Source organism: Tympanuchus pallidicinctus, unplaced genomic scaffold (assembly GCF_026119805.1).
Source record: "Tympanuchus pallidicinctus isolate F22 unplaced genomic scaffold, pur_lepc_1.0 scaffold32, whole genome shotgun sequence".
Lineage (NCBI taxonomy): Eukaryota > Metazoa > Chordata > Aves > Galliformes > Phasianidae > Tympanuchus > Tympanuchus pallidicinctus.
The window spans coordinates 2,207,286-2,228,684 of record NW_026294750.1 but is presented as its reverse complement, the minus strand read 5'-3'; the positions used below and the strand labels follow the sequence as shown (position 1 = coordinate 2,228,684).

The 21,399-nt window shown below is 48.1% G+C and overlaps 4 protein-coding genes across 4 annotated transcripts; 2 read left to right on the top strand and 2 right to left on the bottom strand.

The window, feature by feature from the left end:
- Positions 1-785: 785 nt before the first annotated feature.
- Positions 786-4,992, bottom strand: WDR77 (WD repeat domain 77). The gene is made up of 10 exons (XM_052698103.1): positions 4,763-4,992; positions 4,483-4,668; positions 4,223-4,364; positions 4,095-4,144; positions 3,483-3,553; positions 3,051-3,105; positions 2,704-2,775; positions 2,495-2,603; positions 2,299-2,367; positions 786-2,105 (listed from the first exon to the last, which is right to left on the bottom strand). The coding sequence occupies exons 1-10, from the start codon at positions 4,926-4,928 to the stop codon at positions 1,946-1,948; spliced, it is 1,080 nt and encodes a 359-aa protein (XP_052554063.1). The 5' UTR covers positions 4,929-4,992; the 3' UTR covers positions 786-1,945.
- Positions 4,993-5,018: 26 nt separating this feature from the next.
- ATP5PB (ATP synthase peripheral stalk-membrane subunit b) lies at positions 5,019-9,184 on the top strand. The gene is made up of 7 exons (XM_052698111.1): positions 5,019-5,147; positions 5,256-5,307; positions 5,391-5,536; positions 7,121-7,284; positions 7,684-7,809; positions 8,274-8,453; positions 9,025-9,184. The coding sequence occupies exons 1-7, from the start codon at positions 5,120-5,122 to the stop codon at positions 9,094-9,096; spliced, it is 768 nt and encodes a 255-aa protein (XP_052554071.1). The 5' UTR covers positions 5,019-5,119; the 3' UTR covers positions 9,097-9,184.
- Positions 9,185-9,635: 451 nt separating this feature from the next.
- On the top strand, positions 9,636-13,817 carry LOC128088026 (transmembrane protein C1orf162 homolog). The gene is made up of 6 exons (XM_052698118.1): positions 9,636-10,131; positions 10,824-10,886; positions 11,250-11,349; positions 11,636-11,724; positions 12,166-12,245; positions 12,377-13,817. Exons 2-6 carry the CDS (start codon positions 10,856-10,858, stop codon positions 12,434-12,436), a joined length of 360 nt encoding a protein of 119 aa, XP_052554078.1. The 5' UTR covers positions 9,636-10,131; positions 10,824-10,855; the 3' UTR covers positions 12,437-13,817.
- A 105-nt stretch (positions 13,818-13,922) lies between these two features.
- On the bottom strand, positions 13,923-16,417 carry ADORA3 (adenosine A3 receptor). The gene is made up of 2 exons (XM_052698104.1): positions 15,639-16,417; positions 13,923-14,849 (listed from the first exon to the last, which is right to left on the bottom strand). Exons 1-2 carry the CDS (start codon positions 16,031-16,033, stop codon positions 14,234-14,236), a joined length of 1,011 nt encoding a protein of 336 aa, XP_052554064.1. The 5' UTR covers positions 16,034-16,417; the 3' UTR covers positions 13,923-14,233.
- Positions 16,418-21,399: the final 4,982 nt, after the last annotated feature.

The window sequence follows — 21,399 nt, the reverse complement described above, 5'->3', positions numbered from 1 at the left end:
CAAGTCGTAAAAAGGGTAAATGATCTTCAATGCGTGCAAACCTCTGGCTGTTGTCATGCTGCTGCCCTCCTGCGGCAGAACACAGAGCTGCACCCGAAGGTTTGCAGGACGAAGCCCAGAATGTGCTGCCATGCTTTCTTTAATCGACTGTACCAGAAGAGGAATAATGTATCAACCACGACCTTTTCTCCACACGCTCCTCGTCTTCCACCACTGTGCTGCTTTTTGCCCTGGACCGCAGAACTCTGCAGCACGGTGATCTGAGGAACTCACATGGTTTAAAACTTCCCATTTGAAACTTGTCCTTGCTTGCACGGCATCAGCAAATGTTTATTTAAGCCCGGTTGTAACTCCAGGGACTGAAACCACAACTTCAGCACTCCGTGACCTCAGCTGGCTCTTAATATTGCAGAGGTTGCCCAGTGAAACTTAAGAGCCAGTTGTAAATGAAAATGATGATTTATTTAAAAACTGCCTTCCACCGTTTCCAAAGACACCTTTCTCCACAAGCACCAGTTTGTAACACACAACCTTTGGCCTCAACTCTTTGAAGGGACAGTTTTGAGGAAACTTCTTGTTCTTTGTAATTGTTTACCTTTCCAATACAGTGCTCTAGCTGGGGAATTTTGCTCTGAAAACAATTATGACATTGTAGTTGCTTACAGTGTAGTGTTGCTATCATGGCAAAGAAAATGTAGCATTCATTTCTAACGCAAGTTTTTGTTTCATTGGCAAAAACCCACTGTTGTGTCTAGGAAAGCCAAACCTGGAGCAGCGGCCATGGGTGCAGAGCAATGCCATTTATTGTCAGTTCAATATACTCAAAGGAAACAGTTTAGTTTGAGAAGTTGTATATTACCAAAAAAAAAAAAACAAACCCAACCTCTAAGGATTACGTGAAGTCTTTGAGGGGATTATGGGAATGCTTGATCTTCTCAGTCTCCAGCACAAAAAGTCACTCACTGAAAGTCTATCGGGAGCCTTAATTATCTCTATTAACACTACTTGTGTTAATAACACTATAAGCAGTCTGATAACAGGAGCAACAAAATGAAGGCTCAAGTCCTTAGTCCAGTTTTTCTCTTATATAAACTTCTGTTCACAAACCTCATTCTGGAGTAAGTTGTATTCAGCACAGAGAAGCTGAAATGTGCCAAGCAAACTTCTGTCAGCATTCAGCATGCTGCAGAAAAGCCCCTGATCTGCCCTCAGCTCCAAGCAATGGTGAGCATTGCAAGTCCTGGTATTTCAGCATGTCATGCACCATCACAAAGATGTTTAATGACTGCAGCTGGGATCCTTATCATACAGCATATGTGACGTATCACACCAAGCACTGGTACTCTGACACCCACCAGTGGAGCAGAAGTTGACATACAGTTCTCACCATGGGATTATTTGCCATAGAAGATAGCAAAAACCAACCTTCTATACTGAATGTGGCATTAAGGACAAGGAAACTCTTCTACCATTATAATTCCAACTCATCTTCCTGCCCAGTTGGAAGGAAGTATTTAAAGAGCAAACACTTTGCTCAGGCTTTTGCATCTACCTCAGTAAAGGTACCTCCCAATTATTTTTATTCATATTCAACCTCCCCAAATAATTTGTTCCTATTCGTTCTGTGAATGGTTTGAAGAAACAAGTCTTTTCCATTTCATTATACCTAATTCCCTCTTCCAAGGCTCCTCTGTGGCTGAAGTCACTATTTTTTTTTCCAGGTAAAAAACTGCAGTCTTTTCGCAGGTGAATCCAACTCCTGAGGAGATGGCACAGACTAGTTTGCAACTAATTTATGCTTAACTCAAAACTACTACAGGAACCTTCTTAGCCACAAGGTTCAAGGCAGACAACAATCCATAACTACTCCAGTTCACAAACATCTTCGATTTCAGGAGAACCAAAGTAATGCCAGGAAGAAACTTGGACCAATGAGTTTATAAAACTATTCTTTTACACAGTTGATTCCGGAAGCTTCACCAGCTGGTATGGGGACAGTGTGATGTAAAACCTGATGATCCCATCCAACTGTAGTGAGCAAGGCATTGTCTGAAGGAGACCACGATAAACCTTTTACAAAGTCTCGATGAGAACGGCTTCTGAACCTGGAAAACAGAGCACTGTTAGCCATGGAGCACTGCTGCTAAGAATTTTTGGCTTGTGCACGTTCTAATTGCTAGTTTGCTAGGACAGCATTCCCCACTTTAAGGAGTATTTTCACCTTCCCTTTAGTACATAAACAATTAATGAGGAGACATCAAGACAAACAGTCCCAGTGAATATACTGTCTGTACTTACACCTCTGAAAGGTCTGAGTTGAGAACAGCTACTGTACAATCTTCACTGATGGAAGCCAGCAAAGGTGAACTAGAGGGCAGAGAAGAAACCACGGTTAGAACGATTAAACACACAATTAAATTTACAAAAAATGCTTTACTCTGGCATTCAAGTGCATCTATAGCTGCATATTCTACGCCCCTATTTTACACAGTACCTATGTGCAGAAAATGCAAAGCCCGTAACACGTCGGGCGTGCACAATGGAGCTGAGGGCAGAATCAGGATTCTTTGTGTCTACTAGTGCAACTGTTCCACTTTCATCACCTTTTGGAGAAGAGAGAATGAGGTTATCAGCAAAGCTGTCACGTGAATAGAAAGACCTCGATTTGTCTCATGAAAACTGAACAGGAAGAGCACTTCTTACCTAAAGCAAAGATGTCACTTTCCTGTGGATGCCACAGGACTGAGGTAGGGAGGTAATTACAGGCACTGCAAACTGTAAATAAATAAATTGGGGTAAGAGTGAAGAGAGCAGTCCTTATAAAGACATTCCCTACCCTAGCCCAGTTAACGCTGCTACAGCACTACGATCATTATTGAAACGTTGATTTTACTTCTGTGATAGAGCTAGACTTCTTAAGATTTAATGGGCTTCTGTGACCAAGTGGCCAGGCCACTAGACTGAGGTTAGACATAGAGAACTCAGGCATGAAACAGTCTATTTCCTCACACAGCTTCATACGTCAGCAGTGACTGCATTCAGAAACGTACCAATTCGAGTAGCTGGTTTGGGGCATCTGGTGTCCCACAGTAATATTCTTTCATCCTATAGATTCAAAGCAAAAAAGATGTTTACAATTTCTTTCTGGAGCAGAGGCAGGCGTAAACTCACATTCACTGCAGTACTGTTACCAATCCCCACTCAAACCCACATCAGCTCCTCCTGTGTTTAAAGTGATGCTGGCATTAACACCCAGCTCCTTCAGTAACGCCAGGACAGAGCTGGGAATTCCCATGTTTTAACACAAACCTGCACCAACAGCTGGGTGAGCCCACCAGCAACTTATCAGACTGCAACATTGGAACAAAGCATACGTGCAGACGTTTTATATGACAGGTAGTTTCTCAATAAATGTGTTTAAGTGCAAATAATTAAGTTAAATCTCATCTTTATCAGGCAGATTCAGATAGAATTAGCTTTACCTCAGCACAGGACAGGAAGATGGTGTCCTTACCAGGACAGGCAGCCACACATGTCACTGCATCGGAGTGAGCTACCAAAAGCACAAAAGGATAAAGAGCATCAAAGACTGTATCTGACATTCTCTTGTGTGCCCAGTGCCTAACTGCACAACACTGAGAAGGGAGCGAGGATCCCTGGAGGCACAGCAGACCAAGAGTAACTTCTATTAAAGGCTATCCAAGCACTTCCTAAACACACTGAGCTGCCAAACCCAAAGAGAGCCGCTGCAGCCACATCCTCACAATGTGCACCAGCTTGAAGAATCCTCTGCAGACCAGAGGTTGGTTACAGAGGGGCAGGAGGAGATGACCAAGCAAGCAAAGCATGGCTTCTGTGACAGCCCAGTGTGATCTCCCCAGAGCTCTAGTGAGCATCATTCAAAGCTTACTTTATGCATGCAGGTGCAGGGAAGAAAAGAAAGCAGAGAAATTCAAGAATACACTTGGAAATGAGAAGAAACGGGTCCTGTAACACAGGCTGTGTAGGGAAAATTGGACAGAGAGGTACACTTGTGCTAGGAACTGAAGCACCCACGTGTGGGGGCCACAACCTGCAATGCAGTGGGCACTCACCTCTGTAGGAGTGCAGCACGGCCTGCTGCGGGAGGTCCCACACCTTCACACTGCAGACGAGAGGCAGCAGTCAGAGCCTGGCATCACATCCCGGGGGTGGGGGGAGAAGCGGGGCCAGGAGAGCTCACCTGAAGTCTCTTCCGCCGCTGACCGCCCGCGTGCTGCCCGCCAGGACGTCCACCGCCTCCACCATGTCGTCGTGTTCATATTTGCAGAACTTATTGACGATGAGGGTCTCCTTCTCGTCCAGCTCCCACAGCTCCACGGCGCCTGAGGGGCACAGCGGGGGCCCCGCCTCACCGCGGGCACCGGGACGGGGAGAAGGGAACGGGGGTGCAGCCAAGGGGAGCCCGGCGGGAGCGGGCGGGGGGCGACGCCTCACGCTTACCGGAGTCGGAACCAACCAGGATGCCTCTGTCCGCCACCCAGCGCAGGTCGGCCACGCCCGCCTCGGTCTGAACGCCGGCGGTGCAGAAGCCCTCGCTGGGGGCGCGCCGGGGGTCGGCGAATACCCAGATGGAGCCGGCCCAGCAGCGGCCGCTCAGCCCCGAGGCGCCCAGCAGCAGCGCTCCGTCTGCGGGACGTTCAGCCGTTCAGCGCCCGCGGTGCCGCTCCCCGCCGCCCCTCCCGCCCCGCTCCCCGCCGCCCCGTGCCCACGGGCCGCTAACCTGCGCGGTAATGAGCGCGTTCCAGGTGCCGCTCCATGCAGGCGGGCGCGTTAGGCGGGATGTTCCATTCGGGGCCGCCGGCCGCCGCGGCCTCATCCTCCTCCCCACCTGCTGAGGGAGTCGGAGTCGCGGGGGGCGGCGGCTGCTCGGGCGGCGGCTCCTCCATGGCGGCGGTGGCGCAGCGGGACCGGGACCGGCGGCGTCCCCACGTGCTCCCGCGCCGCGCGCGCGCCGTCTCCTCTCGCGAGAGCGGCCTCCGCGAGAGTCTCGCGAGAGTCTCGCGAGATCCGCCCAGCCGCCATCTCGGTGGTGCGGAGGCGGCCGGCGGTCACCGGGACGAAGGGTCGCTGTGCCGCCATGCTGTCCCGTCTGGTCCTCCGCGCCGGTGAGCGGGCGCGGCTCCGTACGGGGAAACGGCGGGCGGGAGCTGGGGGGGCAGGGGAGGGTGTGTGAGCTCCGTCCTGACGTGCCCTCTGCCCCTCTCCTCCCGCAGCCCCGGCCGTGCTGAAGGGCCTCCAGGGCCTCCCGCCTCCCGTCTGTGCAGGGTGAGTTCCGCGCTGTCAGGCGGGTTTCCCTCGGCGGTTCTTTCTGCACGCCGTGGAGCTGAACGGAAGCTTTCTCATTGCAGCGTCTTGCACGTCGCGAGGCCGCTTCACACCGCTCAGCACCGCTTGGCTCCTGTGCCTCCGCTGCCGGAGAAAGGAGGAGAGGTCCGGCACGGCCTGATCCCTGAGGAGTTCTTCCAGTTTCTCTATCCTAAAACCGGGGTCACAGGTTAATATTTGTGTTTTGAGATGGCAGCAAATCATCGGTCTTGGAGGGAGGGTTCAGACAGGGTTCAGATAAAAATGTCACTTTGTTTTGGCCTCTTCTTTTGCTTTCCTGAATTCTTAACCTGACTCACGTTTTGATGTGCAGAGAAGCGAAGGACTTTTGTAAGAGTCGAAATTGAACGTTCTCGATTGCTTTTTTCTCTGAAAAAATTCCCCATGAATCAAGCATTTGGGGAACACTTTGTTTCAAGGAATCAGTCATCAAAATCAGTCCCTATTTAATAGGAGCCTATTTAAGGAGCAAAAAAGTGTTCTGCAAAGCCTCACCTAATTTGTAGTTTATTTCTCATTTAGAAATAGGAGGACTTTGGCCCCCTGATGCTCGGCTCTGGTAGTGCAGCAGCCCCTCCTGGGGGAAGGGGAATTCCAGAAGGGAATTCTGCTCCCTCTGCAGTGAATGTTCCCACAAAACATGTTGTGCCAAAAATGCTGACTGAGCAGTTTCATTTTATTCATGTTGATTGAATGCAGATGCTGTGTTCCTCCCTGTCCAAGAAACAGATTTCACATCTGCCTGGGAGATGGACTGGATGATCTCTAGAGGCCTCTTCCAGACCCTGCAATTCTGTGATTCTGTGATGTGTTTTTAATTTGCATTTAGTTAGGCTTGTTTAGATGGGTCTGTAATTTGTAGCATAAAAAAAGGTAAAGTATTTGGGAAAACACAGCATTGGTCAGCATCCTGTATGTGTTTAACACATGATATTTAAGGAGAAGAGGAAGAATTTTTACACTTTAGGTATAATGAGAGGGTGGTTTTGAGGCCTGTGTGGTATTCCTTATGCTAAGTGCATTTGAACAACTTTACAATAGTCAAGTCAAGGCCTGCAGCAGGCAGTTCTGTGTGAATATGGCTTGAATGTGGGCAGTTCTGTGTGGAGCCAGGAGCTGGATGCTGCTGGTGGTGTCCTTCCCACTGTGCTGTTCTGAAGCTGTCTGATTCTGCCTTTGGTTATGGTAGAAAGGAGTCATAGAATCATAGAATCACTCAGGATGGAAAAGTCCTCAAGGACCTTAGAGTCCAACCATGAACCCAGCCGTAACAGCAGTTAAATCACATCTCTGAGCACTGCATCCAGATTTCAAACACATCCAGGGCTGGTGACTCCACCACCTCCCTGTGCAGCCCATTCCAGTGCTTAACAACCCTTTCTCTAAATAAGCTTTTCCTGATATCCAACCTAAACCTCCCCTGGTGCAACTTGAGGCCATTTCCCCTGGTCCTGTCACCAGTGAGAAGAGACCAGCCCCGCTCTGCTGCAATCAGGTATTGGAAGAGAGCAGTAATGTCTCCCCTCAGCCTCCTCTTCCCCAGACCAAACAGCCCCAGCTCCTTCAGTCTCTCTTCACAGGCCATATTCTCCAAGCCCTTCACAGCCTTGCTGCCCTTCTTTGGTCCTGCTGCAGCACCTCAGTGTCCTTTCTGTATGTTTCCTGGATTTAATCTGTTTCCTGGAGTTAATCTATTTGCTTTTAGGTGTTTCACATCAGTGCAAGCAATGCTGATTTATTTTATTTTTTTTAGGGCCTTACATGTTGGGAACTGGACTCCTGCTTTACTTACTCTCTAAGGAAATCTATGTCATTAACCACGAGACAGTTGCAGCTGCCTGCATATTGACAGTCATCATTTATTGCGTTAAAAAGTACGGTGCTGATGTAGCAGCTTTTGCTGACAAACTTAATGAGGTAAAAATAATAATATTTAATCCAACTTTGCAAAAAAAAGCTAAAAATTAATTGGTCTGCTTAAGCAGGCCTGGGCTGTAATAGAATCTGAGCCTACTATTATTGTATCAATGCTAATATGAGGTATGTTTTAGATCTTAGGTTGGTGTTGCTGTGTGGGTTTGAGGAAAAAAAGTGAAGGAAAAGCAATTGACACCAAAACAAATGTTTTATGGCTTTTGATTTTTTTTGTACAGTTGGTTGTGAGCAGTAATTGTTGTCATGTCCCAAACCTGGTGCAATCTAGCTGGTGTAGGCATTTCTCAAAATGTAGTGCAGAATTTCAGGAATAGTTTGCAGATCTCTTGTTTTCTTTGCAGCTTGCTTTAATTCTGAATCGTTTTTTGTTTCTGCTTTCAGGAGAAAGTTGCTAAAGCTTTAGAGGTGAAAAACGAAGCAATTAAAGCACTGGAAACTGCCATCGAGGAGGAGAAAAAGGAGCAGTGGAGAGTTGAAGGCCGCAGTTACCTCTTTGATGCTAAGAGGGTATGCAGCTCTAGCTCTGCTGCTCGCTGTTACTGCTGTTGGCATCACATCCTGTGGGTGCCTCTCAGGTTACTAACAAGTAACAAACCACTGATGAGACATTTGTTGCAGCCGGGGCCAGTTCCACTGCCTGATCTGTAGACTGTGTGTGGGGCTGTGTTCTGCCTCTATGTGGGGCTGTGTTCTGCCTCTATGTGGGGCTGTGTTCTGCCTCTATGTGGGGCTGTGTTCTGCCTCTATGTGGGGCTGTGTTCTGCCTCTATGTGGGGCTGTGTTCTGCCTCTATGTGGGGCTGTGTTCTGACTCTATGTGGGGCTGTGTTCTGACTCTATGTGGGGCTGTGTTCTGACTCTATGTGGGGCTGTGTTCTGACTCTATGTGGGGCTGTGTTCTGACTCTATGTGGGGCTGTGTTCTGCTCTGTTGTCTCGTCAAACGTTAATCTGATTTCATTTTTGTGTCTAGAATAATATTGCAATGCTGCTGGAAGCCAATTACCGAGAAAGATTACTGACAGTATACAACGAAGTGAAGAAAAGGCTGGACTATCAGGTGGCTCTGCAGAACTTAAAGCGTCAGAAAGAGCAAGATCACATGGTTCAGTGGGTGGAGAAGAGCGTTATTCAGAGCATCACGCCTCAGCAGGTATTGGTGTTGCTGTTGGCTTTCATCTGTGTTATGTTTTAGCCTGTAAGCATTTTGCTGTCCAGTCCTTCTGAGTCAAAAAATGCCAGATCATCTGGGTGGGTTGTGGGCACAGCAGTGATGCGTTCTGCTGCTGTGTGGGAGCTAACAGCTCTCCCACATGTAGATACAAGGTGTCTGTGCTGCTGGTGAAGTGAGCAAGTCGTTGGTTTTGTTTGCTCTTGCAGCACAGAGCTAACCCTGCAGTAAGGGCACACCAGGGAACTGTCTTCTAAAAATCCCTCTCTAAGAGCAGGATGGTTGAAGATCCCCAGATGGACTCTGGCTGCCCTTTCTTTTAAGGAATGAACCTGATAACAATGAAATATGTACAAGCAGAGCTAGAAATATGGCAGATCACTGCTTGGATATGAATCTCACCTTATAAGCTACATAGCGTCATACCTTTCAGTCTGTAACTCATTTTGAGTGTCTAAAGGGAAAACAAAAAGTGCACTAAGTACGTGCTTTGCTTGTTTAGCTTCTCTTCATAGAGGCTTTCTACTGAAAATGTTTTGTTTTTCTTTTGCAGCAAAAGGAGAGCATTGCAAAGTGCATTTTGGACCTGAAGGCACTTTCAAAGAGCGCCCAGGTGGCGGCGTAGCCACGTAGCACCTGATTCCTCTGAGGTGTTCCATTACTTGTTGGAAACTCTGATTGTAAAATGTCATTAAAACCAACCAACAAAAATATTCGCTGTCTTTGGCTGTGATTTCTGTATGTGTGTGTTTGCAGTAGATGATAGTGGGGCATTACTTCCAACCACAGCTTTGTTTGGTTCCTGGTTCAGTTGTGAACCTTTCTGGAGATGAGATGCTGGCTCTCACTGTGGTGCTGACACACTGGTGAATTTTGTTTTAATTCAGAACTGTACAAATGCCCTATGGTTATTTTTGTTAACGTGTTTTAAAATCAAAATGACTGCTGGTCTTCCCACTCACCCAGTGAGATGCTTGGAGCTGGTGTCCTCAGCTCATAGGCAAACAAACAAAGAAGTAACAAAGCTTTATATATTTATATATAAATATATATATTATAATATATATATATTATATATATAATAATATATTTTTAATATATTTAATAATAATATATTATTATAATAATATTATAATAATATATATAATATAATTTATATAAATAATTACAAAAGCTTCTTATTCTGCAGAGAAGAGAATATGACTGGCAGGAAATATCAGAAGATGATAAAGCTCAGCTTCTGCTGAATTTACCAGCATATGGATTAGAACAGTAGGATTGATAAGTGTGCCCTGGAGGGACTGATGCACCTTTTGTACGTGGACTTTTACATCCTTTTTCACTACAACAGCTCAGAGAAAAAGGTGTTCTATGGAGGTGAGGCACTCCTAAAGGCAGAAGTCACCCACCTTCAGGTAAAGGTGACTTTTTTTTTTTCTCCCCCTGGCATTTCCTGGCAGTAAAGGTTCCTCATCATTTCCTGTTTAAAAAAAAAAGAAGTGAAGTTACTCAACTTCCACATTGATGTCTCATTCGAGTTTAAGCTTACTGGTGCTCTCACAGGCTGGACACGTTCTTTTCACAAAGGCAGCACGTAGTGCAGTGCAAGCAGTGCCAACACTACTGGAGTTTTCCACAGGCAGCTGTTGCACGGTGTGAGGTAAGGTGAAGCTGTACCTCAACATTGCTTCTGCTATTGCAAATGCAATGGACTTTGAGATCTGACGTGGGGAACTTGGAGCTGTTGGGGTATGCAGGAGAAAAAGGTGACAGTAACAGTGAGAACAGTTTATTTTGTGTTGTGAGCAATAGCTGGATGTTGTTTGCAGTGTGTAGTTTGAAAACCATATAATGAGAGAGACCAGGCTGGGAATAGCCCAGTAAAACTGTATTTCCCCATCTTCATGCTTGCACCTCCTGAATTTGAGAATAATGTTTTAATTCTGAACTTCCTGTGAGTGTAACTTGAGAAAAAATTGTCCCTTCAGGTTTTTCCTATCTGTGCTTCTGATACAGAAGTTCAGAGGCTTCTTTCATGAAGTTCACTCTATTTTAGCTATATGATGCTGGGGATATTTTTTAGTCCAATATGAAATACAGCCCATCATTTCAAGAGGAGACTCTGTGCTTAACAAGGGTACTGGGTGTGTGTGCTCTTGGATGCAGGAGTGAGATGTTGAGAAGCCAGGCTCGTGCTCTGTTTATTGCCTGATTTCCTGCTGTGGTTTCATGCAAGTTTGTGTAAGAAGCCCAAAACACTGACACAAGTGAAATCGAGCCTGAGGTGTGAATGAGAATGCTGGGTTTGTGTTGTGTACGTGTGTGTAAATGCAGCTGTCCTCTCATCTTTAGGTTCTCTTGCTGTTCACTGGTGTTTGGAGAGAATGGGAGGTTCCTCCTCAAAATCAAAACCAGGTATTTCATTTGATTATTGCTATTATTTTTTAAGGAGTTCTGTCAGATCCAGGGCTCTTGGCTACATCACCACTTTCCTGGCTCAGAAAGGGTTGTTGGGGGGCAGCTTTGTGGATAAATGTATTTGGGGAAGTACTGCACAGCTTCCAAGGGCTGCTGGGGAGCAGTGGTGGTGTGGATCACTGCTGTTTTTCTGCCTGGTGTTTCCACTTTCAGCCCTCTGGAACAGAAATGTTATACTTACAACATTTCTTGCAGTCATTCTTGAATAGGTTCACGCTTCTAGGAGCTGGTTTGCTTGTTATTTGTAGTACTGGAAATATTAACACACTTAAACTCTTATTTTTTTCTAATTATTTTCAGTTGCACCAGTGCCCATTTCCACCACTGTCACAGTACATACCACTGTACAGACCTCTACTGCTGCCTTACCAGACTCAGAAGGCGAATCCTTGTTTGACAAGTAAATGCTACACCTTTATTTCTGAACTTTGAACACCAAGTTCCTTGAAACAACAAGCCCTTTCTATAGGGAAGAAGTTACCCATAATGTCCCATGTTTTCACAAGTTGGCTTAGAATTTCCTAGCCTGTGCTCAAGGTACTCAGTAATTCTTACTGCAGATATCCTGTAATCTCCTGGGGCTTGGCAATAGGATGTTTGATAACCTTGGTTGAATTTGAAAGCTACTCATTCTTTGATATTTCTGTAAGAATGTGATTCTGACTCTGTTTCCTGTGCATCAACAGCCCTGACATATTCTACTTAGCACTGGCCTTTATCTCTGGCATCCTGTCAACTCTTCTGGTGGTTGCAGTCGTCTGCCTCATCAGGAAAAGTAAGTGGCACAGTCAAGGAAATGCCAGCAGCATGGTTCTTGGGTTTCCAAATTGCTTGGTTTGCAGTGAAGATTGCAACAGATTTCAGGTCGGATTGCCCAGCTGTCAGCTGAGAGGGAACTGTACAATTGGCTGGTGGAATATCACAGCCAATTCCTCTTTCTGTGGTACAAATGACAAGAAAGCATAACTCAGTGCCTTGCAGTGAAGGAGGAGGGGAGGAATAAATTGTCTTGCATGCAGGGCAGGCTAACCCACTGGGTCCTAATTGCTCCCTAGTTCTGTAGTTAAAACATCCTTGTTGTGAGTTTTGACAAAGAGGAGGAGTTCTGTTCTGTTACCTTTAAACGACCATCAGGGAGAGCAGTGTGGATTAAGAACTTGTTTCAAAGATAACAGCTGCCACCTGGCTAATCCCACTCTGCTCTCCTCCTTTCTAGGGTATAAGAGATCCCAAGAAAACCTACAAGAACAAATTCCCTCCAAGGCACAACGTGAGGAATCTGCTGAAAACATCCAGGTAAAGGTCAAAACCACAATTCCTGGGGCTGCTCAGTTTCCGTAGCGTTGAGGTCAAAATCGAAGCAGGGCATTTGTCCTGAGATGTTACATCTGCACTTTCTCTGATATTTATAACTTCTCATATCCCAGAATGAGGTTTTTTATGCCTCTGTGGTCATCAAGCCCCAACCGAAAGCAGCACCTGTGTGACAGTGGAATTTGACACATGAACACCTGCACCTTGTGCATGCTGGATGCCATGGGATTGTTGCACGGAGGACGGCGGTGCTCTGCGAGGTATCCAGGCTGCAGTACATAACATCAGCTGAATTCATAGCTAGGAGGGGAAAACAGCATCTCCAACTCTTCAACTCTCGCCAACACTGGGGACAAATTGCTTTTCTACACCACCTTCCCTCATCTGGAGCAATCCTGGTGACAGCTTGTTGCACAGTTTCCGTGTGGGTTTCCGCTTTTGCTTGGAACTGCTGAGGAGAACTGAAAAACAGAAGTGTTTCTCTGCACCTGTCCACATCTGTGCCCTTATTTCCCTGTTCAGTCACTGGCTGCAGCGTTTTTGATAAGAGCGCCCAACGCTTTGATTGAAGCACTGAATTACATCATGATGCACCGCTGCGGGGCAGCACCGAGCAGCCGCCGGAAACACCGGAGCAAAGTTTGATCCGCGTTATTCTAAGGTGTAACGTTCTGTGCTTTCTGTTTGTTTGTTTGTTTTTGCCTGCTGAAAGCAATCGGTTCCATCTACTGACAGCGGTCACGTCGCCAAGCTGTGATGCACTCGTGCAGTGACTTCCTTTGCCAGCTGCTTTGTGAAGGGTGGGACCCTGTAACGGGGTGGGTTTGGGCAGCAGCAAGGATTACATCAGATGTTGAACTAAGATCTCTGATCTTTGTTAAAGGAGCAGGCACTGCGTTTATGTAGCTTACTGAGCTACAGAACAGAGTGATGCACTTCCCTTTGTTTTTTTTTCCTAGACCACTTTTACCGTGCAAAGATGGAGAAAAAAGAGACTTGCCTTTAATTGCCTGTGTTCAGTTTAACTCCCTGAAACTAAGCTGTGCTATAGCATCTACTGCAGTTTTGGAGCTGTAGGGACACCTGCTAAAACAGAGCAGGGATTTCATGCAGCACATTGACTTTGCATAAAATCCACTTAATATTTATTATCTTTAATGGAAGCATGGCAGCACTGACTGCAGCACAAGCTGACCAGACTTCATCTGATCGTCGAAATGGACAGGAGATGATGGGTGTAAGAGGAGGCAGTGAGGACATCCTGCACCGCAAGCATTTATCCTGTTTCTCAGTGCACCCAGACAATCATTATGGGAGGGGGGGGGAAAAAAGGACAAAATTAATCTTAGCTCTTTTCTGTATTTTGAAACGACATGATACAGACATACAGACATGTATGTAGTGACCCAGGGGGTGGGGACAGGTCCTGGTGAAGTCTTTCATTTGCAGATGGAGGTCTCATGTGATGCTGTGACTGCCCTTGTGCTGCTGAGCGAAACGTCGGTGCAGGTGTGGTTATGTGCAAGTAAAGAGAAAGCAAAATGCTGACCAAAAGACTTGTTGTGCTTGAGTTAAAGCTAGAAACTAGCAAGAACTGTTGCATTATTTCTTACTGCCTGTGGATTGGAGCTGGAAGTAAAAAGTCCATCTTGGTAACTGTGCTTTGGGTCATAGTCTGCCAAGCAACACTCAAGTCAGTAAACATGAACCAGAAGGTGCTCTTAAAGGCAGGTGATTACCTGAGAAGGTCTGGGCTTGGTACAGCAACAACCAGGCCAGATTTACTGGGTTATAATAATATAAAAGTTTGCAAATTAACTTTGGAGCTTAATGTCATATGGGAATCAGTGTGTGAGGAGCTTGCTCTTATCGCCAGCTTGTGTCAGGCAGCAGATGAACAGGACGTGTTTTTCCCATGAGTTCCTGAAAGCATTTTATCAGTGGTCTGGTGTGTGCTGGTGGGTCAACGTTCATTCTGTGTCTATGACAGCTGCTGTGTTTAATCTGTTAGAGCTGAGTCTGGCTTCGGGCTTTTTTCTGCATAGGATGTAGGTCCTTAAAATTAAAAGGTAAGTGGTTTTGAACTTCTTTATCTTGCAAGCATAGACAATGGGGTTTATGGCAGAATTGGCATGAGACAACAAGATTCCCAAGAAGATCCAAGGCTTAGGAATCTTATATTCAGGGTGAAAGTAGAAAACGCAGTTCATGATGCACAGAGGCAACCAGGACACAGCAAACAGGAACAGAACGAGTGCCAGAGATTTGGCTTTCCTGAACTCCTTCCCATAGAACGCTCCCATCCCCCTCCCATTGGTTGCTCCTTGACTTAGCTTTGTCCTGATGATGTAAAATACTGCCACGTAGAGAGCACACATGGTGCTCAGAGGGATGAGAGTCCACGTGAAGAATGAAAAATACACCATGTAATCCATCCTCATCACAGAGATAAATTCACACGTGTGATAGCGGGCGCTTCTTCGTTTGTTCCATCCAAACATTGGGGTTAATCCTACCAGCAGGGACACAGACCAGCACAGCCCCAGCGCCCACCAAATCCTTCTCTCTGTAGACATTATTTTATATCTGTTGAAGAAGAAAACCGAGACCACATTGAGCAGAAGTGTTTTAAAATACTTATGGATGATTTCAGTAACTCATGTTCAAAAACTCGAGGTTTATTATGACCAACCAGCTTGCTTTTTTTTCTTTTTTTTTTGGAAGGAAAACCTTATTTTGTTACGAGCCATAACTCTTCACTGTAACAGTCATGAAAGACGAACTATGTTTAACTTCCCTTCTTTGTGGCTGGCTGCTGTTTTATTTCTTGTTTCATTAAGACCTCAGTGCTCCTTGACACACTGGCACAGGCTGCCCAAGGAGGCTGTGGATGCCCCATCCCTGCAGGCATTCAAGGCCAGGCTGGATGTGGCTCTGGGCAGCCTGGGCTGCTGGTTGGTGACCTGCACACAGCATGGAGTTGGAACTGGATGAGCGCTGTGCTCCTTTGCAACCCAGGTCATTCTGTGATACTACTTGTATTTCCACTGCTAGTGATCCTATTCTATTTCTCAGCTTTCTTGCATGCACCTTTATGTATCTTTATGCTGGTTCATTCTGTTTGTAAGGCAAAAGTGCTTTTTCACTTTTCAACATACAGGTCTTCTCCCCACAAAAACATGTTTCTTTTATGCCTGCAGTTATGCTTTCTGTAAGTCTTTCCATTCAAACCTAGAAAAGGAAAGCCTTCATAAATCTTCATAATTTTCAGGCGACAGTAAAAGTGAACGTATTTAAAAGATTACCCTCAGAAACCCAAAGAAATCTGTAGTGCATTTGGCATCTGCATAACAACCCATTGAACCATGGGCTCACCTGATGGGCAGCTTCACACGCAGGTAGCGGTCGATGGCGATGGCCAGCAAGGAAAGGATGGAGGCTTGGGTGAAGACCACCATGAGGCAGCAGAGGAAGAGGCAGAAATGGAACGGGATGCTGACGTGCAGACTGACCAACACGGCCAGCGGGATGACGACCAACCCCACTGCAATGTCAGCCAGCGCCAGGGAGGCAATGAAGTACATGGTGGTGTTGTGGAAGGCTGCGTTCAGCTTCACCGCCCAGACCACCGGGATGTTCCCCAGGGCAGCAAGCAGAGCCACCAGGCACTCAGTGCCAATGTAGATCGCATCCGTGCTGCCCATCACCTGGCTGGTATTGAGGGTTCCATTGGTGGGGCTGCTGCTGGCTGGGCAGTCGGGTGGGCACATGGGTGCCGGCGGTCTCTGTGGCACCCGCGGTGCTGCTGTGGGCCGTCTCTGCTTCCCCGGTGTGTGAATGTCCTCCAGAATTTCACATCCTCAGCGCTCAGCAGTAAATCAGCTGTTGCCCGTCCCAGAGTTCAGGAAACGTTCTTTGTTTTGGACACCGCAGCTCACCGCAGCCTTTCCGAAACTCCGTAGCTTTCTTGTTCTTTAGAAAGGTGTTTGGAAATGGAAAAAAGAAAAGGAAAAAAAAGGGAAAGCTCTCCTAGGGCTGCTCACCAGCAACCCAAAACCAAATGTGACCAGTAGAAGGAAGCAGATAAGGCAATTTTAGAAGTGAGAGACCTGTACTCGGAACTGGCTGTGCAATGCTGCCTCTATCAATGCGGGTAATCGCTCTGTGGTCGCTTTAGGAAATGATGCAGCTTATAGGGTGCTTTGCTGCATTCCAGACCTTCCTCGGTGTGGCATTACTATAGTGAGTGATGTTTTCAAGCAGGAGCCCTCAGTTCCAGTAGAAGCCCATGGGACCACCAACCCAACCTTGTTGTTGGCCTGCCGACTTATGGTGGGTGCCAAAGGGCCTCCTTGTACAATCAAAAGGGACAGCAAGGCCAGGGTTATGTCGTGGAACACAGAACAGACAGCGGGCAGCACAGGGCTGTGTATGTGGAAAGCACTGCCTCCAGCCACAGCAACCTTATCTCTGCCATCTCTGGCACAGCCGGGGAAGTGAAGTTGGCAAGAGGCAGAGTCAGAAATAAAGAAGACTTCTTCACTTCTCTTCTGTGAAATGGGCTGGCTTCCTTGAAACATGTGTAAGTAGCCCTTGCTCCCCACATGGAAGGTGTGTTGTTGCCATTACTGCTGGGGAAAATGCAAAGAAGAACCTCTCTGGAGTGGTCCCAGTCTGCACATGGGCTTGGGACTGGTTTTCTAACAGGAGCTGACAGCCATGGGCACAGCAGATGAATGCCAGCAGTGGCGTGTGCTGGGTTTGCAGACTGAATTGCTGCTCCAACCAGCTGGTGCTGTGCAGCTGTGAGCAGGGGAAAAACACATCCTGGTGGTTGCGTATGAGCTGCTGCGTCACCTCTGTGGCTGACCTTCTCCTCATGTCTCCTGTTGCCCAGGCTGTCGGGGCCTTAGCGGGGCCACCCTCCTCTGGTGTCGGCTGCAAACAGACAAAAAACCACTCAGTGCTGCATGGGACTGAAGCAAAAGGTTTGTTTTAAGCCATTCATTCTGCCTCGTGGCTGTGAGAAATGATCCTCACCTCACATGGGTACCCAGGGCATGCTGCACAGGAGGCTCCTTTCAGATGCTGTGGAGAAAGAGCGAGGCTTTGTGCTTTCTAAAGGCACACCATAGCACATCACCTTTCAGTGATGGTGCTGCATAACACCGTTTGGGGTTTTCCATCCCCAATGGCAGCCAAGGGCAGCGCTGTCAAACCCATCTGAACTGCACCTGCCCCAGCTGAGGCCAAACCTGGCCGCTTCTACCCCCACACATCCCTGTTTCTGTAGGGAAGGTGAAGGGTGCATTCATTTCCAGATGCTTCCTGCAGCAGCAGCATCTGTTTCCTGCCCTGAGCTCTACACCCTGCCAGGGAGACGAGTGGTGCTCCTGCCCAGGGCCAGGCTGTATGGGGGCACACAGTGTGTATGTACTGCTGTGGCACATCATCCTTCTGCTAGTTGATGCAGTTGGAGTGTTCAGACCCCTATGCTGCCAAATACGGTGTTTCATAAAAGTAGCTGGGGTCTGAAGCGGCCTTCCTGCACTGATGAAACTGGCAGCAGGAGGAGCTCTGTGCAAGAAACATTGGGGTCAGCTATACAGGATCCCCTTCTTGTTCCCCCACCACCCTGCAGCCCCATGCAGGATAAGCTCATGCTGAGCCCTGCAGAAACTCAGCCCTGGCTTTGCTGCTGCACAGAAAGCAGCTGGAGTAGGTTTGTGAGCCAGCAATCTAAGGCTTTGTTTGAGATTAGGATTCAGACGTGTATTTTTAGATCCTGCTATTTAGCTGGAGCCTGCAGAGCTCTGAGCATTGCCCAGGGCCCACGCTGGGTGCTGGGACGGCTCCGGTGCAGCAGAGCTCAGGGATGTTGCAGTGCGATGGGGTTAAACTGCACCTCGGAGCCCGGTCCCAGAACTGAATGGATTTGCCATTTAAAGGCTGCAGTCAGAGCTTGTTTCTTGGATGGCTCCGGCGAAAGGCTTCCAGCTATTCCCCGAGGACCCTCCTACATCCTGGTGAGATAAGGATCAGGAAGGGAATGGTCTAACTGCAATCTCAGCAGCAGCTCTGAGCACAGATTTGCTTTTCACATTGGGGGTGGAGGAGGGAAGAGACTTTACAGAAAAACAAGTATTTCTAAGTGACAATCACATCCAGAAAAAAAAAACCAACAACAACAAAACAAGACAACCAACGACAATGATCTTAGCATGTGACAACAATACCAACAGCCTCTTTGTCCTGGCAGGGCAGTGCAATGCTGCAGGGCAGCCAGCAGCACTACCCAGGGCTGGGCTCTGTCCTGCTGTGCCCCTGAGCCCCTTGTGCTGCTCATGGTTCTCTTTCCCTTCTCCTTGACTGCTTTCCCTTTTCATTAAATGCCACGTTAAACTGCCCGCCCTGTTTCTTCCTGTCTCTGTTTTGCCTCCAGTTTGTCTCTTTCCAATGTCCCGTTCGAAGCGTGGAGCCAATTAAGATGGAGCCCTGCAGTGGGTCTGGTGGTTGGAACCAGGATTGCGTGCCACGGGGAGCATGGCTGTGACACAGCCTTGCCCGTGTCCCCTGCTTGCAGCTGTCCTCTGCTGGGGATGTGGAGAACCCAAGGGCTGCTGTCCCTCCTGGTTTCCCTGCCCTTAGAAAAAGGGAAGGCAAAGCAGCGAGAGGATGTGAATGTGAAGCAGGGTCACATCTGGCTTAACAGAGAGCGATTGTGGTCTGGAGAATAACGAGCAGAATGAGATTCTGGCATTGAGAACAAATCACATCACTGCTCTGTGCTTCAGCATCCCTGCCCTTCAGAAGAGGATGGAGATTTGACTTTCCTGGGCTCTCTGGGAGCTGGGCAGGGCTGGGCACCTTGCTCCCTGGGCACAGCTGGAACATCCCAGCCAGGAGCGTGCAGTTCCACCTGTGCCCTTGGAGGCAGATGCAGTTACAAATACTGTCAGTATTTCTCACTTAGGGGAAAACCTGAAGGAAATGCTAAGCTGACCCTGCCTGCAATGTGCAGCCCAATCACTAACCTCAGTAACAAACTGTGCTGAAGACAGAGTCCCCGAATGCTTCTTAGTTTTGACTGCAGCTCCATCTGTAGCTGTCTTGGGTGAGCATGGATGTTATCAAGGTGCACATCAATGCTGCAGGCACACTGCAGGAGGTCCTCCAGCAATGCAGTGTAAGCATGGATCAGACAGGCATTGCTCACTGTTGAATAGTACAAGCTGCCTTCCTGCTCCCCGAGCGAAATCCTGAAATTCAGACAAATGACTGAAGGCAGAGTTTCTTCAATCCAACGTGAAGCTCAGGGCAGGGCCATTTGCTATCATTTTAAACTCTATTATTGCTCTCTGAGCAGCTGCACTTGCTCCATCACTCTGGCTGCAGTTCAGTTGCTCTCTGCTTTTCCAGCTCCCTGTGATTGACCAAATTTCATGCTCCTTTCCGGCCCCACCTGACAGGTTTGGGCCTCACTGTTTTACAGCATGGTTTGTGCCCCTCTGTGCAGGTGAGTGCACTGCAATGGGGAATGCCTCTGTGCAAATTATTTATAAAACGTGACTCAGCTCTGAGTGCCACTCACAGGTCAGTGCAGCAGTGGCATGACTACGTAAGTTATTAAGGGGGGAGGTTACATTTCCCCTGTATGGTTTCTAAGTGCTGTTTTCCTGCCTTTAGCTCTCTAATCAAAGCAAGGTGTTATTTATAGCATGGCCACTTCTTTCTGGGTAAGCCCAGAGTGGCCCTGATGGCTTAAAGGGATTGACTTGAGACTGACGTGGGTGCAGCAAACAGCAGGGTTGGGTCCTGCAGTCGCAGTGCTGCACAGGTGGAGTTCAGAACCCATGCTGTGATGGGACAAGGTTTGCCCCACGCTGTGGCACATCTGCAGGGCTGCAGGCGGAGCCGTGCCCTGCAGGAAGGAAGCACTGCTTGCACCTCGTTATTTTTAATTCGCTTCTGTTTGGACCCATCCCTTTCCATGATGCGTGCAGGAATCGAGGCCTCCTTTGTTTTTGTGATGAACTCAGGAAAAAAAAATGGGTTTCATTTTTCTTTACTGCCTATTTGCAGCGGAACACACAAGTGGATCTCTTGATGGAGTGGAAAGCTCAGCTGTCCCCTTCCCACCCATTGCCACCACTACAGCCCTGATCTGTAGGTGCATCATTCTTCAGCACTGCCCTCAGTGCTCAGCATCTGAGTCCCATAACCATACATCAGGATTTGCCCACGAATTAGGCTGGCGCCAGAGGAATGGCGATGCACTCATTCTCCAGCAGAAGGGAATATAAACTGAGCAGCACTGAACATGCTGCTGGCTGGATAACAGCAGAACATTTGTTACTGGAGAACGAGATGTAGGGCCCATCTGGTGCAGCTGTGCAGCACCTCGGTGAGGCAAGGAGCTGCAGTGTGCTGGGATGATGCTCTCAGCGGGCACCCATGGCACAGCCGCTGTGTTTTGTGCTGAAGCAGATGGGGGACAGTGAGATGCAGCCATGGTGCTCCCATCCCCTCGGCTCCTCGCTGCTTCTGCTGTGCTCTGTGGGTGTGGGGTGGGTGGGATGGAGGTGCTGAGCTCAGCTCTGTTCGCTCTGTAGGCAGGAAACGAGCTCAAGCCATGCTCACAGAGCTCCATGTGCTCGCTGCAGCCCAGCCAATGCTTGGTGTCCTCATCCCCTGCGAGTTTCATATGCGGAGGAAATCCTGTGCCAGGGCAGCCAGAGGCCACCAAATGTGCAGACAGCACATGTGAGGGCAAACCACAGTGGTGCAGGCTTCTTCGTTAACCGAGGCAAAGATTTTAATAGGTTCTCAGAATAGGGAGGCCTCTCTGACACGTGGCCCACCTCAGTGGTGGGCGCAGGGGGCTGCAGGAGCCTCCCAGTGCTGCTGGTGACCCTGCGCCTACCGGCACCTGCAGCATCTTGGAGCCTGAATCTGCAGCACCCTGCAGCCAGCATCTGTGCTGCTGGGCATGGAGGGTTCACTCCAATTTGGTGCTTCGCAGTGTGCGCAGCTGCAGCTGTCATCAGTGAGCACCTCAAGCTCCCCCTCCCTGCTGTGCCTCGATCCTGGCCCTCAAGCTGCCGGCTCTGCTCTCTGCCTTCACACTCAATGCAAG